Source organism: Sphaeramia orbicularis, chromosome 19 (genome assembly GCF_902148855.1).
Source record: "Sphaeramia orbicularis chromosome 19, fSphaOr1.1, whole genome shotgun sequence".
Classification (NCBI taxonomy): domain Eukaryota; kingdom Metazoa; phylum Chordata; class Actinopteri; order Kurtiformes; family Apogonidae; genus Sphaeramia; species Sphaeramia orbicularis.
Window position 1 is genome coordinate 25,848,649 of NC_043975.1, and position 17,819 is coordinate 25,866,467.

Here is a 17,819-nt window from a genome sequence, read left to right on the forward strand (position 1 = left end):
TGAGGCTCGACACTAAAGTCTCACCATCCAAACTAACCATCATTGCTGTGTCTCACTGCATAACTGCACCCTCTGCTATCATGGACATACACACACACACACACACACACACACACACACACACACATTAAGACTTTTAGTTATTACAGCTATGCCTGGCTAAAGGGCAGATCTCTCCACTCCTGGAGAAATTAGTTTTTGTGTTTTTAAATGAAATACTTATGTGTGTTTGGAGAGGTAAGCTGATCCTCATGAAGAAAAGAGCCGGTAAAAACTTTTATATGATGTGTCGATAAGTTCAACAAAGCTGTAGGACCACAGATGATGCATCTGAAAGTTATAATAAAACAGGTCCTTTAACCAACAGCAGCACTGTCTTTGGTTTTCTTGTGTTTTGTTGTTGGTCTATGAACTCTAGACAAAAAGGTTTTTAATGTATTATTAAAAGAAGTGTTTGTGATGTGTGTCCTCCCCTCACCCTTTTCTGTTCGTCCTCCGCGTCTGCAAACAGTTTCCTGATGTTGGCCTCAGACTCTCCAACATACTTGTTGAGGATCTCGGGGCCGTTGACAATCTTTGGCTCCCGAGCCTTGAGCATCTTGCCAATCTGTCGTGCCATCAGGGTTTTACCACAGCCTGGAGGTCCGTACAGCAGGATTCCCTTTACATGCTTACAGCCTGGAGACAAACATAACAAGAGAGACAAACTGATGTTTAACTGACAATCTGTTCATATATAGAAATGAGCCAAAAGAGAACACCTCTAGTAGCTCTGTTCAGAGGGCACTGTATCTAGCAGTAGCTACTTAGGAACTGTTATGGTGCAGCACAGTAAGCTCAGCTTAAGATATAGCTGATCAGTAACCAAATCAGCTTAATACAGGGTCACTATCTTCTCTGAAATAAATTTAGAGACTTAATCAAAAACTTCTTTTTTCATTACTGGCACAAAATGTGAAGAATTTGCACCTATGTGAAGTTGTTTCCCAACTGAATTCAAAACACAATTGTAATGTTTTTAACAGAGGTGTTGATTTTTGGCTGAAACAGAAACAACACTGTTCTCACTATGAAATTTTCTTCTAGACTGTGATGTTTTATTACATGAATTATGTTTGTATGTGTTTTTTCTTTTCTTATAAAAAGCCTCACATTGACAGGTGTTATAAGTTAGTGTTTTGCTACCAGCACTTAGTACAGTGCATCTGGTACTTATTCATATTGTATGCTGTAATTCCATTGCTACTGTTATGTCCATGTCAAATAAATAAATAATATGAATATAAATACATAAAACATTAAGTATGGTTTTGTAAAACAAGAACATTGCATTCAGAACCTGAATGCGACCATTAATCTCTCTGACCAGAGAAAAGCAACCTAATGAGGAGAAGTCTGCTTAAAATATTACAAAAACAGCACGCGATGCTTTTAACAGCCCTCACCACAGTAGTATTTTCTTTTTATGTCTTTTTTTCCATAAAAATCAAATGTAAATATTGCACTCTCGCCATTCAACAAGGTACATTGTGTGGGTCTTTTGAATGGCCTTTTGCACCTGTTTAATGACATTTAGCCCAGACTAATTGAGAGGCGCCAGATAACCATCTGAGCTGCCATTTGGGCCTGCTGAAGGAAAAGCAGCCAGGTTGACAGGTGGGGGAGAAGGAAGAAAAAATGGTTTCTGGGAAGGGGGGAAAGTTATGAGTTTGTGTTGGAGTTGGGAGAGCGAGCACAAGATTTCTGTCTTTCTGGAAACAAAGGGGAGAGAGTGAAATGTTTGCTTGGTTGCAAAGATGCAAAAAGTCTTTCAGTGGTGGAATGTACCGACGTCAGGGTTTACCGACCACTTTCACACTAAGGAACAGCACCTGAGTGTGCACCTAAGCAGCAACTACCTCAAATGAAAGGGGAACAAGCTACACTCAGAGTTTTATATCCAATTCTGCTAGTATTTCTAGTTGTAAAATCACAGCTCAGATCCTTTCCCACTGTTAGTTTTTGTGTTATTATAGTCACAAAAACATTAACCTTACTAAAATTGTTTTACTTTTTTTGTTCATACATCTGCGGGGTTTTATTTGATGATCTGCTTGTTTATAAACTGCAATAACATGAAAATGCAGAATTTGTATTCAAATATCAGTGTAGATCCCACATGTTGATTTCGTACATTTACCCAGATTCTGTACAAATCTGTTTTTTTAATTTTACACTACACTGTTTCCCATAAAGTTGGAATAAAATAATTTTACTTCTTCTCATGAAATAATTGTGACAATGTGATTTATTCTAGATAAATAAAGTATAACTGGAACTCAGTATGTGATCATTACACCTGGCCAAAGGTGATTACTGATGTGTATACATAGGAATAAAAAGAGGAATGTGTTTGAAAACGAAATTATTCAAACTTTATGGGCAACGGTGTACTTCATACTTCTACTGCAATACTTTTATTACAAGTGACTTTGTGATCAAATAGTTGTGACTTAAGTGGTTGCTAGATTTATAAAAATTATGTAAAATAAAAATCAGTTGGAAAATGATGATATATTGTAATAGAGCTAGTATGGAGTAGGCCGACACTACCATCTGCAATATTAAATATGAACACGATGACACTAATAATTATCATGCACTAATAAATGTACTATGTACTATTCAGCCAAAGAAAATCCCCCACAGAATAATTCATTGGGCCACCTTAAGACATTTGTCAGACTTCTGTGTAAAGTCTCGAGCACGTCCAAAAGATTCTCAATGAGGTTCAGATCTAGACTCTGTGGTGGCCAATCCATGTGGGAAAACGGTGTCTCATATTCCCTGAACCACTCTTTTACAAGCCCAATGAACCTGATCAGTCCTGGCGTTGTCTAATCTTTACTTCCTCTTTCAAAATAATGGTTGTTGTGAAATCAGATTTTTTAAAATTAGGATGATTTCTAAAAAAAAAGGGGAAATTGGCAAATCGATTTCATGTCTCTTGTGTCCCCCAGCCGCCCACTTCCATGCTACCATAAGCTCCTCATCCAAACTGTGAGAGTGGTCTTCCACAGAGGTCCATGTAATGACCACAAACCTTAAATCTGTGATGGGCCCGCAGTAGTTACACCAATGTAAGCCGTGGTCCACACACGGATCCCCCAATTCAAATATAACCACATGGGGATCACTCATCTTACATGGTCCACACACCCACGCATGACTGATGCCTGTCACTGAATTACATTGGTATAATTTCTGTGGACCCATCATGGAATTTTGGGTATTCTGTAATCCCATCACAGATTTGAGGTAGGGAGCAGTGTGATGCATTGCGAGCTGCTCACGAAAACAGCATGCCGACTTCTGTTGTATTTTGTAGTTTTAGCCAAGAATCTAAATCAAAATCGAGTTTTTAAGAGGAAAAAATTGGGATTTTATTTTTGGCCAAAATCGTGCACCCCTAACTGCAGTAATTATCCAAAGGAAGACTGGATAATTTGCTAATAATTTGCTGAAATAGGTCATTTTGTATTTTTTGGTACTTAAAGTATATTTTTATTCTAAACCTTACTTATGTTTGAATGCTATATTTATAGTAGTGGCTACTTTTGCTCACGTGAAAGATCTCAGTACTGTCTATACCATCCAAGGCTTCACACAGGATACCACCTTCCCCTTCAGCACTGACACTCCCCTCTCCCTCACTCTGGCCAACTACACCTTTACCTTTAGCTTGATGCCCTATCAGGGTATGGATCTCTTTACAAAAGCAGCTGGCTGCAGCAAAAAGCTGATCTCTGCACATAAACACTCCGGCTAAAGGTCAGCTCACATGGTGCTGGACACTACCACAGGCAGCTGAATGTGTGTACATGAGTGCCACAATTAAATGTGTGTACTGTAAGTATTTGCAGAGCTCAGAGGTCTACACAACAGGTTTTTACAAGACCTGTGAAAAAAGAATACTGAAGAAGAAAGGATTAGGACTGACTGTGATTGTGTGTACATGAAATAGTCGAAGGGAGGGTTACATGTGTGAGTCACTAAGATTAGTACCTGTTGAATTTTGTAAAAGTGAATCATCAAAGTAATCTGACAGCTGTCGTAGGGAAATTAATGTCTGTTTGTAGGGATCACTGACGGGGGATGCCACTGTTCTGAGTCACTGACAGGAAACTAAAAAGGGCATCGTTGTCAGCAGGTTTTGCTGATTCGACAAAGATATATTCGTCAAAAATTAGTCACAGTCGTATAAAATATAATATGAATTTAGGTATTAAATACAAGCTTATATTGATGCCAAAAGACTAAGAGTGATTATGATTAAGGACTATTTAAATAAGGATGCCAATTCTGAGAAAGAAAACAACAACGCTGACTAAGTCATTTGACATAATTATTCTTAACAATATTTATCTTCAATGAAGAACATATTTTAATAGAGACCAGGATTTTCCTGAGCTTTTTGGAAGGGCTGAGGTAAATGATGAATGAAGATCTTTACATTACACTCAGACATTAACAAGAAAAAAAAGTGATGACATGCCCATTGATAAGGTACATATGATGTTCTTGAGCACTCCTTCAAATTCTTGAGTGAATGCAATGTGCACCTGTAAAGATCTGACTTAACTAAATACTGTTTCCAAATACTAGCAAACTTCCGAATAGTGAAAATGTGCAACTGAAGTAATACTTTCCACTTCATATCATTTTATGAAAATGTCATCATTTGAGCTGTTGGAAGAATGTTGAAAAAACAGAAGAAGAGGCACAAACAAATATGGAACAGAAAAATGGAAGCTCACCCATCTGTTCTACTATGTCTGGAGGGAAGACACGTGAGGCAAAGGCTCTGCGGAAGATGTCAGAAAACTCCTTATCAAGGCCGCCGATTCCCATCTTCTCAAAGTTCCAGTCTGGGCTGATGATGGACTGGCGAGACTCTCGGGTCTTTGCTTTTCCTGGAAGATGGAGACAAAACTTAGTCATATTTACATAAACATGAGTATTATGTTTGTGAAAAAGTTTAAAACCTGACAATCAAATACCACTACCCAGTATTTATTATTATGATTCAAAGGGACCGGTTAAATCATTCACTATATGTTTCCATAAATAAGTTTGGCAAATCCTTACAGAGGTAACTTATAGTCAAAGTAGGGTACTGACCAGAGGCAAAAGTAAGATTCTAAGTCATGACATAAAAAAAAAAAATTACAACATGATTCATGTAACAGAGTATAATAATTGACCCTTGTTGGAATGAACACCAGTCAGACTTAAATATCACTGTCAACAAAGTGTGAGAGAAAAAGCAAGCCTCACAAAATGTACATAGTCTGCCCCCTTGTGGTTTATTAAGAAAATTTCAAAGACTGACTGAAAATAGTGTCCTGCAGTGTAGTGTATGCAGTAGTTCAACAGCCAACAATTTTTTTCTTGATTCATCAGAGTATGAGTGAGATCATTCAGTCACTAGTTGGGTTTACTGAATAAATAACCCAGTAACATGTGTGTGTGTTCTCACTACAATGATTCAATGTTCTTGGCTCCTTCAGAATAGGGGATTTTTTTACAGCAAGGAGCAAAACAGCTAAATGCTATAAAGTCTCAGCTTTGGCTGATACTCACCAATCAGAGTCATGGATGAAGCTTCTGACTTCTCAAAAATCACTTGACTGTTTCCAGCAGCAAACGATCTCAATCTAAGAAGAGGCAAATTAAAACAATGAGAATCTGTATGATTCACAGTAAATCAATTTTGCATTCACCAGACCATGCTTAATAATTATTGAAAAAGTAATTATACTTATAAAAATGGAACAGAGGTGTAACATCATTTTTAATAATTACTACAAAACTTCGGTTTCTGCCAGGGACGTGGTCTCCCTTAAGAATACTGGGATCCATAGCTTCAATATCTTTTATTACCAGCCCAAAAAGCTTATCACAGAAACTAACACCAGCTAGAAAACAAACATAAAAAAAACCAAAATGTAGATGCAGATTATATTTATATATATATTAGATTATATTACATGGGATTACATGATATTATGATCTGACAATAATGACTGATGATAGCACTGATTACTTTTTTTCATGTGATCGTGTGTATATAAACTAGTTTCTTCTCCCATTTTAAGCCCAAGTCCAGCTATTAAATTCAACCGAAACCCGTTAAAGACCAAAGCACCTGTTGTTGAAGGCTAAAGGCCTGGTTGTTGAAATGTTGGACAAACAGTCTAGCCATCTCTTCCGAGTCGTAGGAGTTGCTGTCTGCATTCTTCTTCTGCAGAAAGTCTATTTCCACTGTCATGGTACTTATACACTGTTTAGACTTGTCAAACTTGTAGTTGGTCACTACAGGAGAGAGCACAACACAGTGGGATTTATTAGGACTTAGGACTGCATCATGGTGAATTTAGTACTTATTTTAGTAGTCATTTCATTTGTGTGTGTGTGACTTCATCACATTCACATTACGTGATGACTTGACTAAGCTTACTGCTGTAACACACAGATTAGACTAAATTTTAGTGGTGTAACACACAGATTAGGAAGAAATACAATGGCCCTTTTTTTTTGTACTGACATGGACGTGGTCATAGACTTTTACATAGGACTAAAGGATGACGGTTTATTGTGAGTCATGTGATTCCAACTCGGTCCAACTCGAGTCTGCACAGTCTGTCACCTGTACGGTGGGTCCGGAGGGGATGTTAATGGGCCAGGGACCAGCAGAGTGGAACCAGGCTTCAGTAAGAGAAAAGACCGACCTTGTTAGTGTGATATATGTGTGTGTGTGTGTGTGTGTATATTTATTTACTTATTTATTTATTTATTTATTATTTAGCCATTGAGGCCTACAGCACATCACAAAAAATGTCTGTAAAACAGCTGATGTTAAAAAGGGAATGTAATCATGGCTTGATATAGAAAGCAGATGATAAAGGATTGTTAATTTACTCTTTAATACGTGAGAAGATCTTTGAAATATTTAAATGCGTTGTTCGTGGAAGACACGCATCACCTTCTACTGTGCAGAACAGAATTAAGAGTCAAGCAAGTGAGGAATTTCTGAGAGAAAATGGCAAAGCTGCAAGCCTTTACCTGATCCTTGAACACTCAAAACACCACAAGTGATAGAACAACACAGAGTGAGGATTACTTTGGCGAACCGCTGTCCAAGTACAACAATAAGCAGTTACTTCCACAAATGACAGTTAAAAACCACGCAAAAAAAAGAAGTGTGGTCGGCTGGCTCAGAGGCATCTGTGATGGACCAGTGAAAAGTGGAAGCATGTCTTGTGGTTCGTCACAAAAAGACATTGACCAGAGGAAACATTACATTTCTTGTCTTCATATGGTTTGCGATGGAAAACATGTCAAACTAAATTTAGAAACAACTCTTCTGTTTCTGTGTTCGTCTTTAAAGGAGTGATACTTTGCTTTTTTTAAATGAAATTATGCCTTTTAAACATTTCTGTGGTCTACATAAATGATGATAAATGCTATGCTTGGGTCTGAATTCTTCATTAAATTAAACTCCCACAGGTCCATCTTCAACCCTATTTCTGAGTAATGACATGAGAAAGGTCAGTTCGAGTCCTGGCCCTTTAAATGCAAATGAGCCACTTTATGCCCCACCCCCTCCAGGTTGTTAACCATGCTTTCTGTCCTGTTCAGCTACTTGTGTTCGTTAATACAACCAACAACTGAACGTTTTAGGTACTCGGCTCAAAGTTTGGACATATTTTCAGTATGGACTACAACTGCTGCTGACAAACAATTATGGCGTACTCAGAAATGTTCATTGGAAGTCTTGACCTTATATGTGCAAATGTCATGACGTAACTAGTTATAAAACGTAACAAATTAAGCAGGAATTTAAAATGGGTTGTAGAAATTCACTTGATTTTCACCGGAATGAATATAAAGACAGATTTACAGCACCTGCAGAGTCAAATTCACACTTTTGAACTGTTAGGGTCCTCAAATACACACATAAATGTATCAAAGACTAATAAAAGTGGGTTAGCAAAATATGACCCCTTCGTACTGTCTCCATTTGCAAACTCAGTTGCAACAAGCCTTAAAATTCATGATTACGTATATGAGGTACTTGTAACATCGGTAATCATACTTATATTCCATTGTTGGCAGGTAACTGGGAAATTATTACAGATACTTACTCAGAACCAAGAAAATCTGTTTGTTTCAATATTGTTTTATCATACTGTTGAATATATGAGAAAGAATGATTGTCCCTTTGATGAATTAGTAAAAAAGAGCAGAGGCTTAGCTGTCTGTTTCATCCTGTATAAAAAGCCAATGTCAAAATGATTAAAGTATTGTGAAGTTTATTCCTTTCTTTACTCGAGGATTATATTTTCACTCCTCCTTTTATTCCTGATATGCAGACAGCATTATAATAGGGCCTATCATTTTGGGCATTTGGCCTTAGGGAGCCTAATGAAATGTTTTATCAAGATGAAGCCTCCTCTGGATGCTCGCCAGCCTCTGAGACAGATGTGCAATGACGCCACCCACTGACATTGTTACTCGTCGCTCCATTCGCTAGATAAACTGTGCTCCTTCACCCACATGACAACTAATAATAGCTAAACCCCATAACCCCCACGTATAATTAGTAATCTGCAGAATGTGGGCATCTCAAGTCAGCACACACAGAGATAGGTTTCTAGTGCAGAGAAAGAGCAGAGCTTTCAGTGTCAGTCACATGTAAGTTGCAGGAATCCTTCAAAGTCTGGAAGTTTGGTGTTGATGTAAGTAGGTCTTATGTTCTACTCTGGTCAGGAATCTGCAGTTCAGAAGGCATTCAGTGATGAGAGAAAAAACTGTCAAGCCTATAATCAGTAGAGATGTCAAATAATGACAGTCATCTCAAAGGGATGCAATGCTCTCACATATAGACAGATGTACAGATAAAGAACATTCATTCATTCATTCATTCATTATCTAAACCCGCTTTATCCTCACTAGGGTCATGGGGGTCGCTTGGAGCCTATCCCAGCTACTTACGGGCGAAGGCGGGTACATCCTCGACATTTCGCCAGATACAGAACATGTGTTACTATAACCTGTGGGGCTCAACATGTTTGATTTAAGACTTTCTAAGATAGTGTTTTTTTAACCATGGAGTCAGGTTATGAAATGAAATTTCTAGTAATTGATAAAAATAAAAATAAAAACTTACAAATAAAAACTATATGGTGAGTTGAGAGAGACAATCACAATACATAAAAGACATGACAAACTCTGAAACTGAAGCACTGTGGTACTGTTTATCTTTCAAATTTTCATTGTGGCTAGTTTAAGATGCTGCAGCTCTTTCATAATTCATATTTTGAGTTATTGTTTTTTCAGTATTAATTGTCAGCCTTGTAAATACAAGCTGGACTGACTGTACATATCCTAACCAAGGAAAATAAAATTCTCACTTTGTGCAGTAATCTCAACTTGGCTTTTCTGCCCTCTGTCCATAATAATATATATTATATAGACTAAATATGTCTAAAATTAACATTTGTTTACAACATAGTATAACAAACTATTACATGATCAAAACAAATTAATTTTAGCAAAGAAAATGTCTCTGTTTGAATGCCTGGGGTCATGAGAAATTTGTGATGTCAAAATGGGGTGACAAGCCAAAAAAGGTTGGGAACCCACCGTTCTAAGACCTCCTGAACACTATTATGAATTCAGTTTTATGTATTTAGTTCATGTCCAGTCCAAATTGTGGTGATGCAGCTAATGTGAACACATCAGTATAGGGTGGTGGTGTTTGCAGGAGCCTTTTCAACAGTGAAATTTACATATGGTGGTGATCATCTGACCTCCCATGGAACCCTAAAGGCTTTATACCCAATTACCAACGTCGCTTACACCAAGATCCAGACAGTTTCACATCTATTATTTTCACGTACACCATGGATCTGATGTGATTCCTGGTCTGACCAACTTACAGATCTGATATTGAGCATTTTTACAATTGTAGATCTGATTTTTTATGTTTAAAATGCTCCATTTTTGTTCTGATGCAGCTGCTTCTTTCTCTGTAGTCACTTTTAATTGAGACTTAATTTCAGTGCATCCTAAGGTTTTACATATTATCGATTCCTACTTAATACATAAAGCATGTAGCACCGCATTATGTAATAACGCTGCAATATGTAATGATGTAATATTTTTTCACCTCATATAATAACGCCACATTTTGTAATAACATACCGCATTTTGTAATAAAATTCTTGAATGCATTTTGTAATAAACTTTGCCACATTTTGTAACAACTTCCAAAATGTCAGTGCACCAGGAAGTTTCTTATCAGTAATACTTAATTAGTGCGGCTTTTGTCTAGCTTACAAACACATTCTCCATTATAATGAATACAGTTACATTTGATTTAGGTTTGACTAATGAAACATCCGACTAGTTTTTCTAAAATGAATTCTAATTAAGCTGGAATGCTTAATGCTGTTCTGCTGGTGTGATGGTTTTTTCCAGTTAAGGCATCAATTTCAATGGTTTTTCATTGATTATTACAAAATGCACCTAATTTTCCATTTTCCTTTTTAAAAGTGCTACACCCGCATGTTGTAATAACTGTTGCAATACGTAATAAGTTACTACAAATGCGGCAAAGTTTACTACAAAGTGCGTTCAATAATCTTATAACAAAATGTGCTGTCATTATATAATTGAGATGAAAAAATTATTACATTATTACATATTGCACTATTATTACATAATACAGCGCTACAAGCACCTATTTTGTTTATTCCTCCACTACAGAGGTTTTTTTTTTTTTTTTAAACTGTTTGACTGTTATGAGTGTCACCTTCACAATTTTGGACAAATCATCCAGATGTTGTTTTTTCTGTGACAAAGATGATTAATGTACATTAACAGATGATAGCTGTTCTAGGTTAAAGGTCACGGTTAGGAAAAATTCCCCAAATTTCTAAATGCATACATGACAAAAAATCACTAGATCTGATGCTTATTTACCTCATACACCATAATGTCAAGATCCAGCATCACAAAAAGTTTGCCTTTGAAAGGTCAAAGGTCACAGCACACTGGATGATTATCTTATACCCCTGACAGCTTTCTAGTATATTTATTAAAAAATCTTAACTACATTCAGAGAAATTTCTGCTGAGAGCTCCCAGCTCTTGGTTTCAGATGATGTTGAAAGGTTTGATGTTGATTTCATTCAAAATGTTAACAGCACTACTTGAACTTTAGTGCAAATTTTTATCACATTTATTTACTAATCCCCTTATTTACAAACAATGACATTAATTTTCAGCCCTGAAAAAATACTTCTAGTTCTTAGTCATAGGATGGATAAATTAAATAGTTTAAGGAGAGTATTTCATCCTTTTTTTATTTTACATTAATGACATTTAGAACATGAAACTCACCTTCGACCCCCTGTCCAATGGATAGGCCTGCCCATTTTCTCTATAAACAAAACACAAAGAAGAGGATTAGATTGAGGTTTCTCTATTTTGTGTATAGAGATTGAGAGGGAAAAATGATGGGTTACCATTTATCACCACTACGTCAATCACACTTTGTAGGAAAGCAAAGCTGTCATACAAAGAAAACTACACCTAGACATCAAGTGTGAGCTTCACAGAGACAACAGTGCAACACTCCTCTTCACATGATCTTATTCCACATCACCTCTACAGGTTGAAGTACACAACTTAAATGTGTTATACAGTATGTGTTTTATTGTTTATAACCTGGCTGTCTCAACAGAGATGATAAGGTGGAGGCCAGCATTAGTCAGTAATGGATGCTATGAATTTTGCTGTGAAATAAGACCATTCTGAGGAGGTTACAGTAGTACCTGAGTGCCGTTGTGGCTGCCAAGTTTATAGATGAGGGAAGAGCAGGCAGAGACGGGCAAAGGTGAAAATAGAAAAAGCAGGGACAGACAGATTGAGACACACAAAGTCCATGCATGAAGCCCCCAGACAACCACCCAAGACAGCAAGGGGTTTGCATTAACAACACCTAGTATTAAAAATTATTGGAGACAGATTAAAAATAGCAAACAAAAATGATTATAGTTGCTGCTAAAGTGTTTCATAGGTGCATTAGAGATAAGGAAAATAAAGCAGAAGAATAAATATATTAATGAGGAAGAAAACAAGAGCTTTTAATCAGAGGAACAGCAAAAATAACAATAACGGTTAGCTACAAACATGTGGTAACTCTAGATTTTCTTATTCTGTTGTAAAATATTCATATATGACGGTGGCATCTGCAGAAATCCCACAGTTCCACATCATTTCTAACATCAGGCAACACTTCGAAACAAAAATAAATGTTTTCCTTTGAGGGGAAACGTACCTGTGGGAGGCTGAAAGCGATTGTCCCGGCATTTACACTGGAATGTGTCTTCAAGGTGAACACAAACTTGCGGGCTACAGTCACATGTCTGCATTAAAAATAATAAACACAAGACAGTGGCAAGAAATAAGTATGGATAAAGAGAACACTTGTCTTTCTTTCGTTTTGCAAGGGCAGCTGTAGGTTACGCAAGAGAGGTAGATTTCTTCACCATTTTGCAAATTTGCCTAAGAATGACAGAACCTATGAAAACATGGCTGCCAAGTCCCAAGCTATGACTTCCTTCCTAAACACACACCATGATAATATTCATGTGTATGAGATAACATCAGTTTTGAAATAACATCTTCCTGTCAGAACAGAACCATGCATTAAAAAATGACAGATGGCAGTAGTATAGGGCTCCAATCATGAATTAATTGCTCAAAATAAGCAAAGAATGAAGGTGTGTTGTATTGTTCAAGATAAACATTGAAATGGTACAGTTTTGGTGGCAAGGTTGACCTTAACCTTTAAGCAATGAAATAGGCCAATTTCTTATCATTTGTATCAAACTAACACACACACAAGCATGTACAACTGTGAATATGACAGAACAGGACTATTCTGAATAGGTATTATTTGTGTGTAAATTCCAAATGGAAAGAGAAAACAATTAAATATGATGAAGTATTTTATGTTTATCGAAAACAGTTTCTCATTTTAATTTATGGATATAAAATTAAAATGTCAAATTACACATTTGATTTGATATTGTGATAGGTGAGAGCTACAGGGGAAGTTAGTGTGAACAACCATTTCTCTAGCATAAACTGCAGTGCCATGCACATACATCAGAAACATATTCTCAGAGGAATCCTACTCACTGCTCTAACTGTGTCTCCTTGTCACTGATCACGGCACAGTTCGTCAATGACAGTTCATCCGTTGGGCATCGAGCCGTTTGCATAACCTGTAAAGAGATAAGAGAAGAAATGGCAAACAGAGACTCCTCTAAAAATACATATACATGTATATATATACAGAGCTGACAGATGAAGGTTGTTGAAAGGTTGTCTGACAATTCCTTTAGTTACTAAAGATGTAAATTACTTTATCTAATAGAGACACTGCTATACAGTTAAATAAAAGCCTAGTTGTTTTGATTACTGTAGTTTCACAGAGTCTATTTTCTCTGTGAATGGATGACCAACAAAGGGACAGGCATGTAGGCACCCATGAGACTTGTATCTCGCTGAGTGTTTCTATGGAGATCACACTATGCTGATAACGCATCTAGGCTTTTAGTGCAGCTGCATAACAGGTTTCACCTCCAAGGATACGGTGTTTGAAAGCACAAGCTGAGGGTCTAATACTTCGTAATGCTTCTTGTTGTATCCTCTGTTTGTACTGTGTCCTAGCATAGAAAACGGTTGTGTATAAAAGAGGAGGATTATTATTGAAATATTGTTAATAACACCAGATTAAGTGACACTGTTGTGCAACAATAGCTAGCCTATATTTCTATAGGTATATTCAAGCTCCCTCTACATTTGTATTCTGAGTAGCACTGAAACAAAACACATTATGCATGTGTGAAATGCACAATGTAATTTCATTAAACTCTGCATAAATGAATATTTAAATTGTAATAAACAATTAAATAAATTAATATGAATGACAGAACATCATACTCCAAGTAAAAATCAATAAATGTGGAACTGGACATAAAACTACCTCTAAAAAATATAGGCAGTAGCAACTTAGATTTTTTAAGCTATTATTTTCCCTAAAATCACTTATTTCAAGGCCAAATAGCTTGTAAAACATTCTGGTGGCGCATTATCTCTCCAATTCTGAGGGGTTAATTCCAGAATAAATACAGGCTATTGTACCATCACTAATGCTAAGACTTGGTGAAAAGGTCGTGGGCCAAGTAGGCTACTGAATGCAATAAAATCAATCTTCAATCAACCTGTTCTTGTTTTAATAATCTAATTAGTCTGCACCAAACCACAAGAGGACCACTCCCACTGCCCTACATCCTCAAAATACCCAATTCATCCTATGTTGAGCATTTCAGTCTCTAGGTTCTCTCAGATGCCCCAGTAATCTCCGCTTGTTTCCTTTTACAGTAGGATATCTGCAGATGTGTCACACTTAGCACCAGTCGACACACATTACTTCCTGCAGGAGTAAAACATGTTGAATCACTATAAACACAGTATAGCAATAGACTGTACCTGTAAACCCAGACTAAAATATGTGCCTATAAGGCTTTAAAGTGTGATGGATTGTTCCTTCATTACATTTAAGCTGAAGATTATTATAAGAGCCAGAGATTGCATAAAGTGCATTCTTTGTCTTTCTTAGGTAATGAGTTCAAATACATAGAGTAGACGAGGTCTTAGCATTTAAGTATCACATCACATGACAGAACCTTACCCTAACTACACTCCTTTTCAGTATTGCTGCTTACACCACTCCTGCAAAGATATTTCCTGTTTAATATGTATATAATATGTATGTCTATTAACTGTAATTCATAACAGTTTAACCCTAAAAGACTGAGAAGTATTTTTGAGGCAACTTTCAAATTATTTTTTCTCTACATTTAACCTTTCCTAAGTCATATATTATATCATCATTTATAATTAGAAAATGTGTCTTTTTCTGACAAATACAGCATTTACTGATCATAAAAACAAGTATCAACAACAAATTTAAGTTTAACTGGTAAATCCATGCTGCAGATGACAAGGTTTCCACATTTACTATGGAGCCTGTGATCATCCAAATGGGTCATATCTGATTCCACAGAAAAGATAAAAACTGCATTTTACCTGAATTATTTACAGTGGTGCCAAAGGCTGCACAATATATTGAAAAATATCATTATTGCAATAACAGAGTGTGCAGTATTCACATGCTAAAGATGTGCAATAATCTATTTCTTTTTTTTTAAATTAACTTTCTGTTTTACACACCATGGGGTACCAGAGTGGTTTTCTCTATCACTCTAACATGCTAGTTTTTCTGGCAAAAAAAAAAAAAAACTAAAGTAATGCTACTGCTGCTGGTTGAATGCAAGTTTACAGGTTATGAATGTTGAAAAGATGTGAATATTTTCAGAGCACAACTTTGGGCAAGGCCTGAACACTTTTTATAAACATTTTATTTTTATATACAGTATTTACCAGACCAGGCAAGCAATGGAATAGTGTTTTGCTAAAGCCCTAACACGCCAGTACTCTGGCACTTTTGTCATTATGAAATACATTCATGTCATTTACACATTGTTATATGTGAATAAAATGACAAATATTTGACTGTTTGTGTCTGAAGGTCTGTGGTAGCAGCATCACCAGGTTCTTGGACAGAACTGTGTTTTTGATTGTAGTAGTAAAGTATTTTGCCAGTATACAAACAACTGGCTCATTTAAACATTGTTAAGGAACATTTTTCTTAGTAGATGAAATTGGTATTTCTTTAGGTGAACGAAAAATGTTGCAATATTACCCTTATCGCAATGCAGTACACCCCTATCGCATATCACAAGTTTTGCCAATATTGTGCAGCCCTAGTGGTAACCAAAATTATTAGAACACTTGCCACATTTGAGATGTTTCATCTGTTTTGTTTGTTTGTTTTAATTGACCATTGAAATGGCCATAAAATGAATGAATGACATATCTACAATGCCCTCACTATGCTCTTACAACAACAGAATTGAGTCATCATAAGGAAATTTAGATAATTTTCCTTAAATAAATAAATAAATAAATAAAATATAATAAAATAAAAACATGCAAGCCTGTTTCACTGGCAATGTCATACAATCATAATCCTTCACAGAAGAAGCCACATTACATGTTTAGTCATTCTCAAGTGTGAATGTGGTAAAATTGATGGTAATGCAAGTGTCTTAGGACACAGATGTGCGACCTATCCTGCTAATTACATAGGTTAAATATTAAAGTTAGAAGTGGATAAAAAATAGTAGGATTCATCTAGTGTGATATACATGTTTCATATAGGCTACATTATGAAATTAAATCATGTTTTGGAGGTCAATATTTTTAGATCTGTCAGGTGTTCTATTAATTTTGCCCACCACTGTAACTGCACTGATAGGATTAGCAGTTCAGAAGTTATTGAACATTTTATATCAGTGGATGGTTCTGTTCACTAATGACACGCATAATTGCTCTATTTATCAAACACTGATACTTTGTTTACACAGTGCTGATGTAGGGTGAATGGAGCACTTACTCCGTTTTGCTAACTTCCTTCTTTTCACTTTCTAGGGCCATCATTTGCTAGCTTATGATTTTGCTAAGTATTTATGCACTTCTTAGCATTTTTATACCTTCGTCGTTAACAGCTATGAACTTTGGCTGCTCCACTACCAGATAGAGGAGCTGTAATATACTTTTATTTGCAGCTAAAACAACAGTAGTGAGTGTTGCTAGCTGTGTTCTTGTCATGAGATACTCCATTCGTCTTCCGGACTCACTAGGAAGTTTTGAATGACATCTCATTCTGCCACACAGACTACTGCTGCGCTGGCTGTGTCTACATGGAACAAAAAGCCACCTGTCCCTCAACTACAAGTTACCTTTAGCTTACCGGGAGTTAAAATGTGTTTCAGACCTAATGTTTCGGTGTAACTCACCAGAGCGGTCATCTTTATGTTTTAATCCCTTGACGTTTAAGTGCAATTCAGCATAAACGGCCGAACGAACTGCCGAAACCCAAGAACTAAACTTGCAAAAACTGAAAGATAGAAAATCCTTCTGTTGCAACAAAATCGCCCAGTAACAGAACTACTTTTCCGCCATTTTGGATATACAGCGGTTCTTAAAAAGCACCGTAGTTTCGTCTCGTTCCCTCAATATCTTTATCTGCAGTCTCTACTACTGTAATAAAACTTTACTGATAAGAAATTAAAGTTAATTGTTTCTTCTAATGCAACAATAGCGTATAGCAGCAAAGCTACCCCGCCGCCATGTTGGATCTAAAACTGTCTTAGAAAGGATTACAGCGTATTATCTCTACTTGAGAACTCTTTGTCTGAGAGGCGGGATCCGGCGTAAGTACGTCATCACGTACATACTACCAAATATTGGGATTAAATATTGAAGGCAGGGAAAATATTATAATAAAATGTTAATCATATTCATGGTTGACTTGATAATGGGAAAGTGTACCCAATTAACAACTTAAAGACTAAAAAACTAAGAGCAACACTTGAAATGTGCAAGTTACCTCACATGGAATGATTAAATGCCACAGGATCTGACAGTAAATTCTTATCTGTTGTATTATATGTATTATAACATGTAAAGTATCTCTGAGGTCTAATGTTGAGTGCATTTTGTTCCTTATACATAATATTCATATCCTCATTTGCTGATGTGATATGAAATAAAAGGTGCAAAACATAATAATAT

The 17,819-nt window shown here is 36.4% G+C and overlaps 1 protein-coding gene across 1 annotated transcript in view; it reads right to left on the reverse strand.

Moving 5' to 3' along the window:
- The window catches only part of nsfa (N-ethylmaleimide-sensitive factor a), a 28,891-nt gene extending 11,574 nt beyond the window's left edge, over window positions 1-17,317 (reverse strand). The window contains exons 1-9 of the mRNA XM_030122260.1: window positions 17,042-17,317; window positions 13,254-13,339; window positions 12,388-12,475; window positions 11,448-11,487; window positions 6,181-6,354; window positions 5,852-5,951; window positions 5,623-5,696; window positions 4,797-4,952; window positions 479-678 (exon numbers count right to left, since the gene is read on the reverse strand). Of these exons, the coding sequence (XP_029978120.1) occupies window positions 479-678; window positions 4,797-4,952; window positions 5,623-5,696; window positions 5,852-5,951; window positions 6,181-6,354; window positions 11,448-11,487; window positions 12,388-12,475; window positions 13,254-13,339; window positions 17,042-17,053 (930 nt within the window). The 5' untranslated portion in view covers window positions 17,054-17,317. The remainder of the gene's footprint in view (window positions 1-478; window positions 679-4,796; window positions 4,953-5,622; window positions 5,697-5,851; window positions 5,952-6,180; window positions 6,355-11,447; window positions 11,488-12,387; window positions 12,476-13,253; window positions 13,340-17,041) is intronic.
- Between the last annotated feature and the right edge of the window lie 502 nt (window positions 17,318-17,819).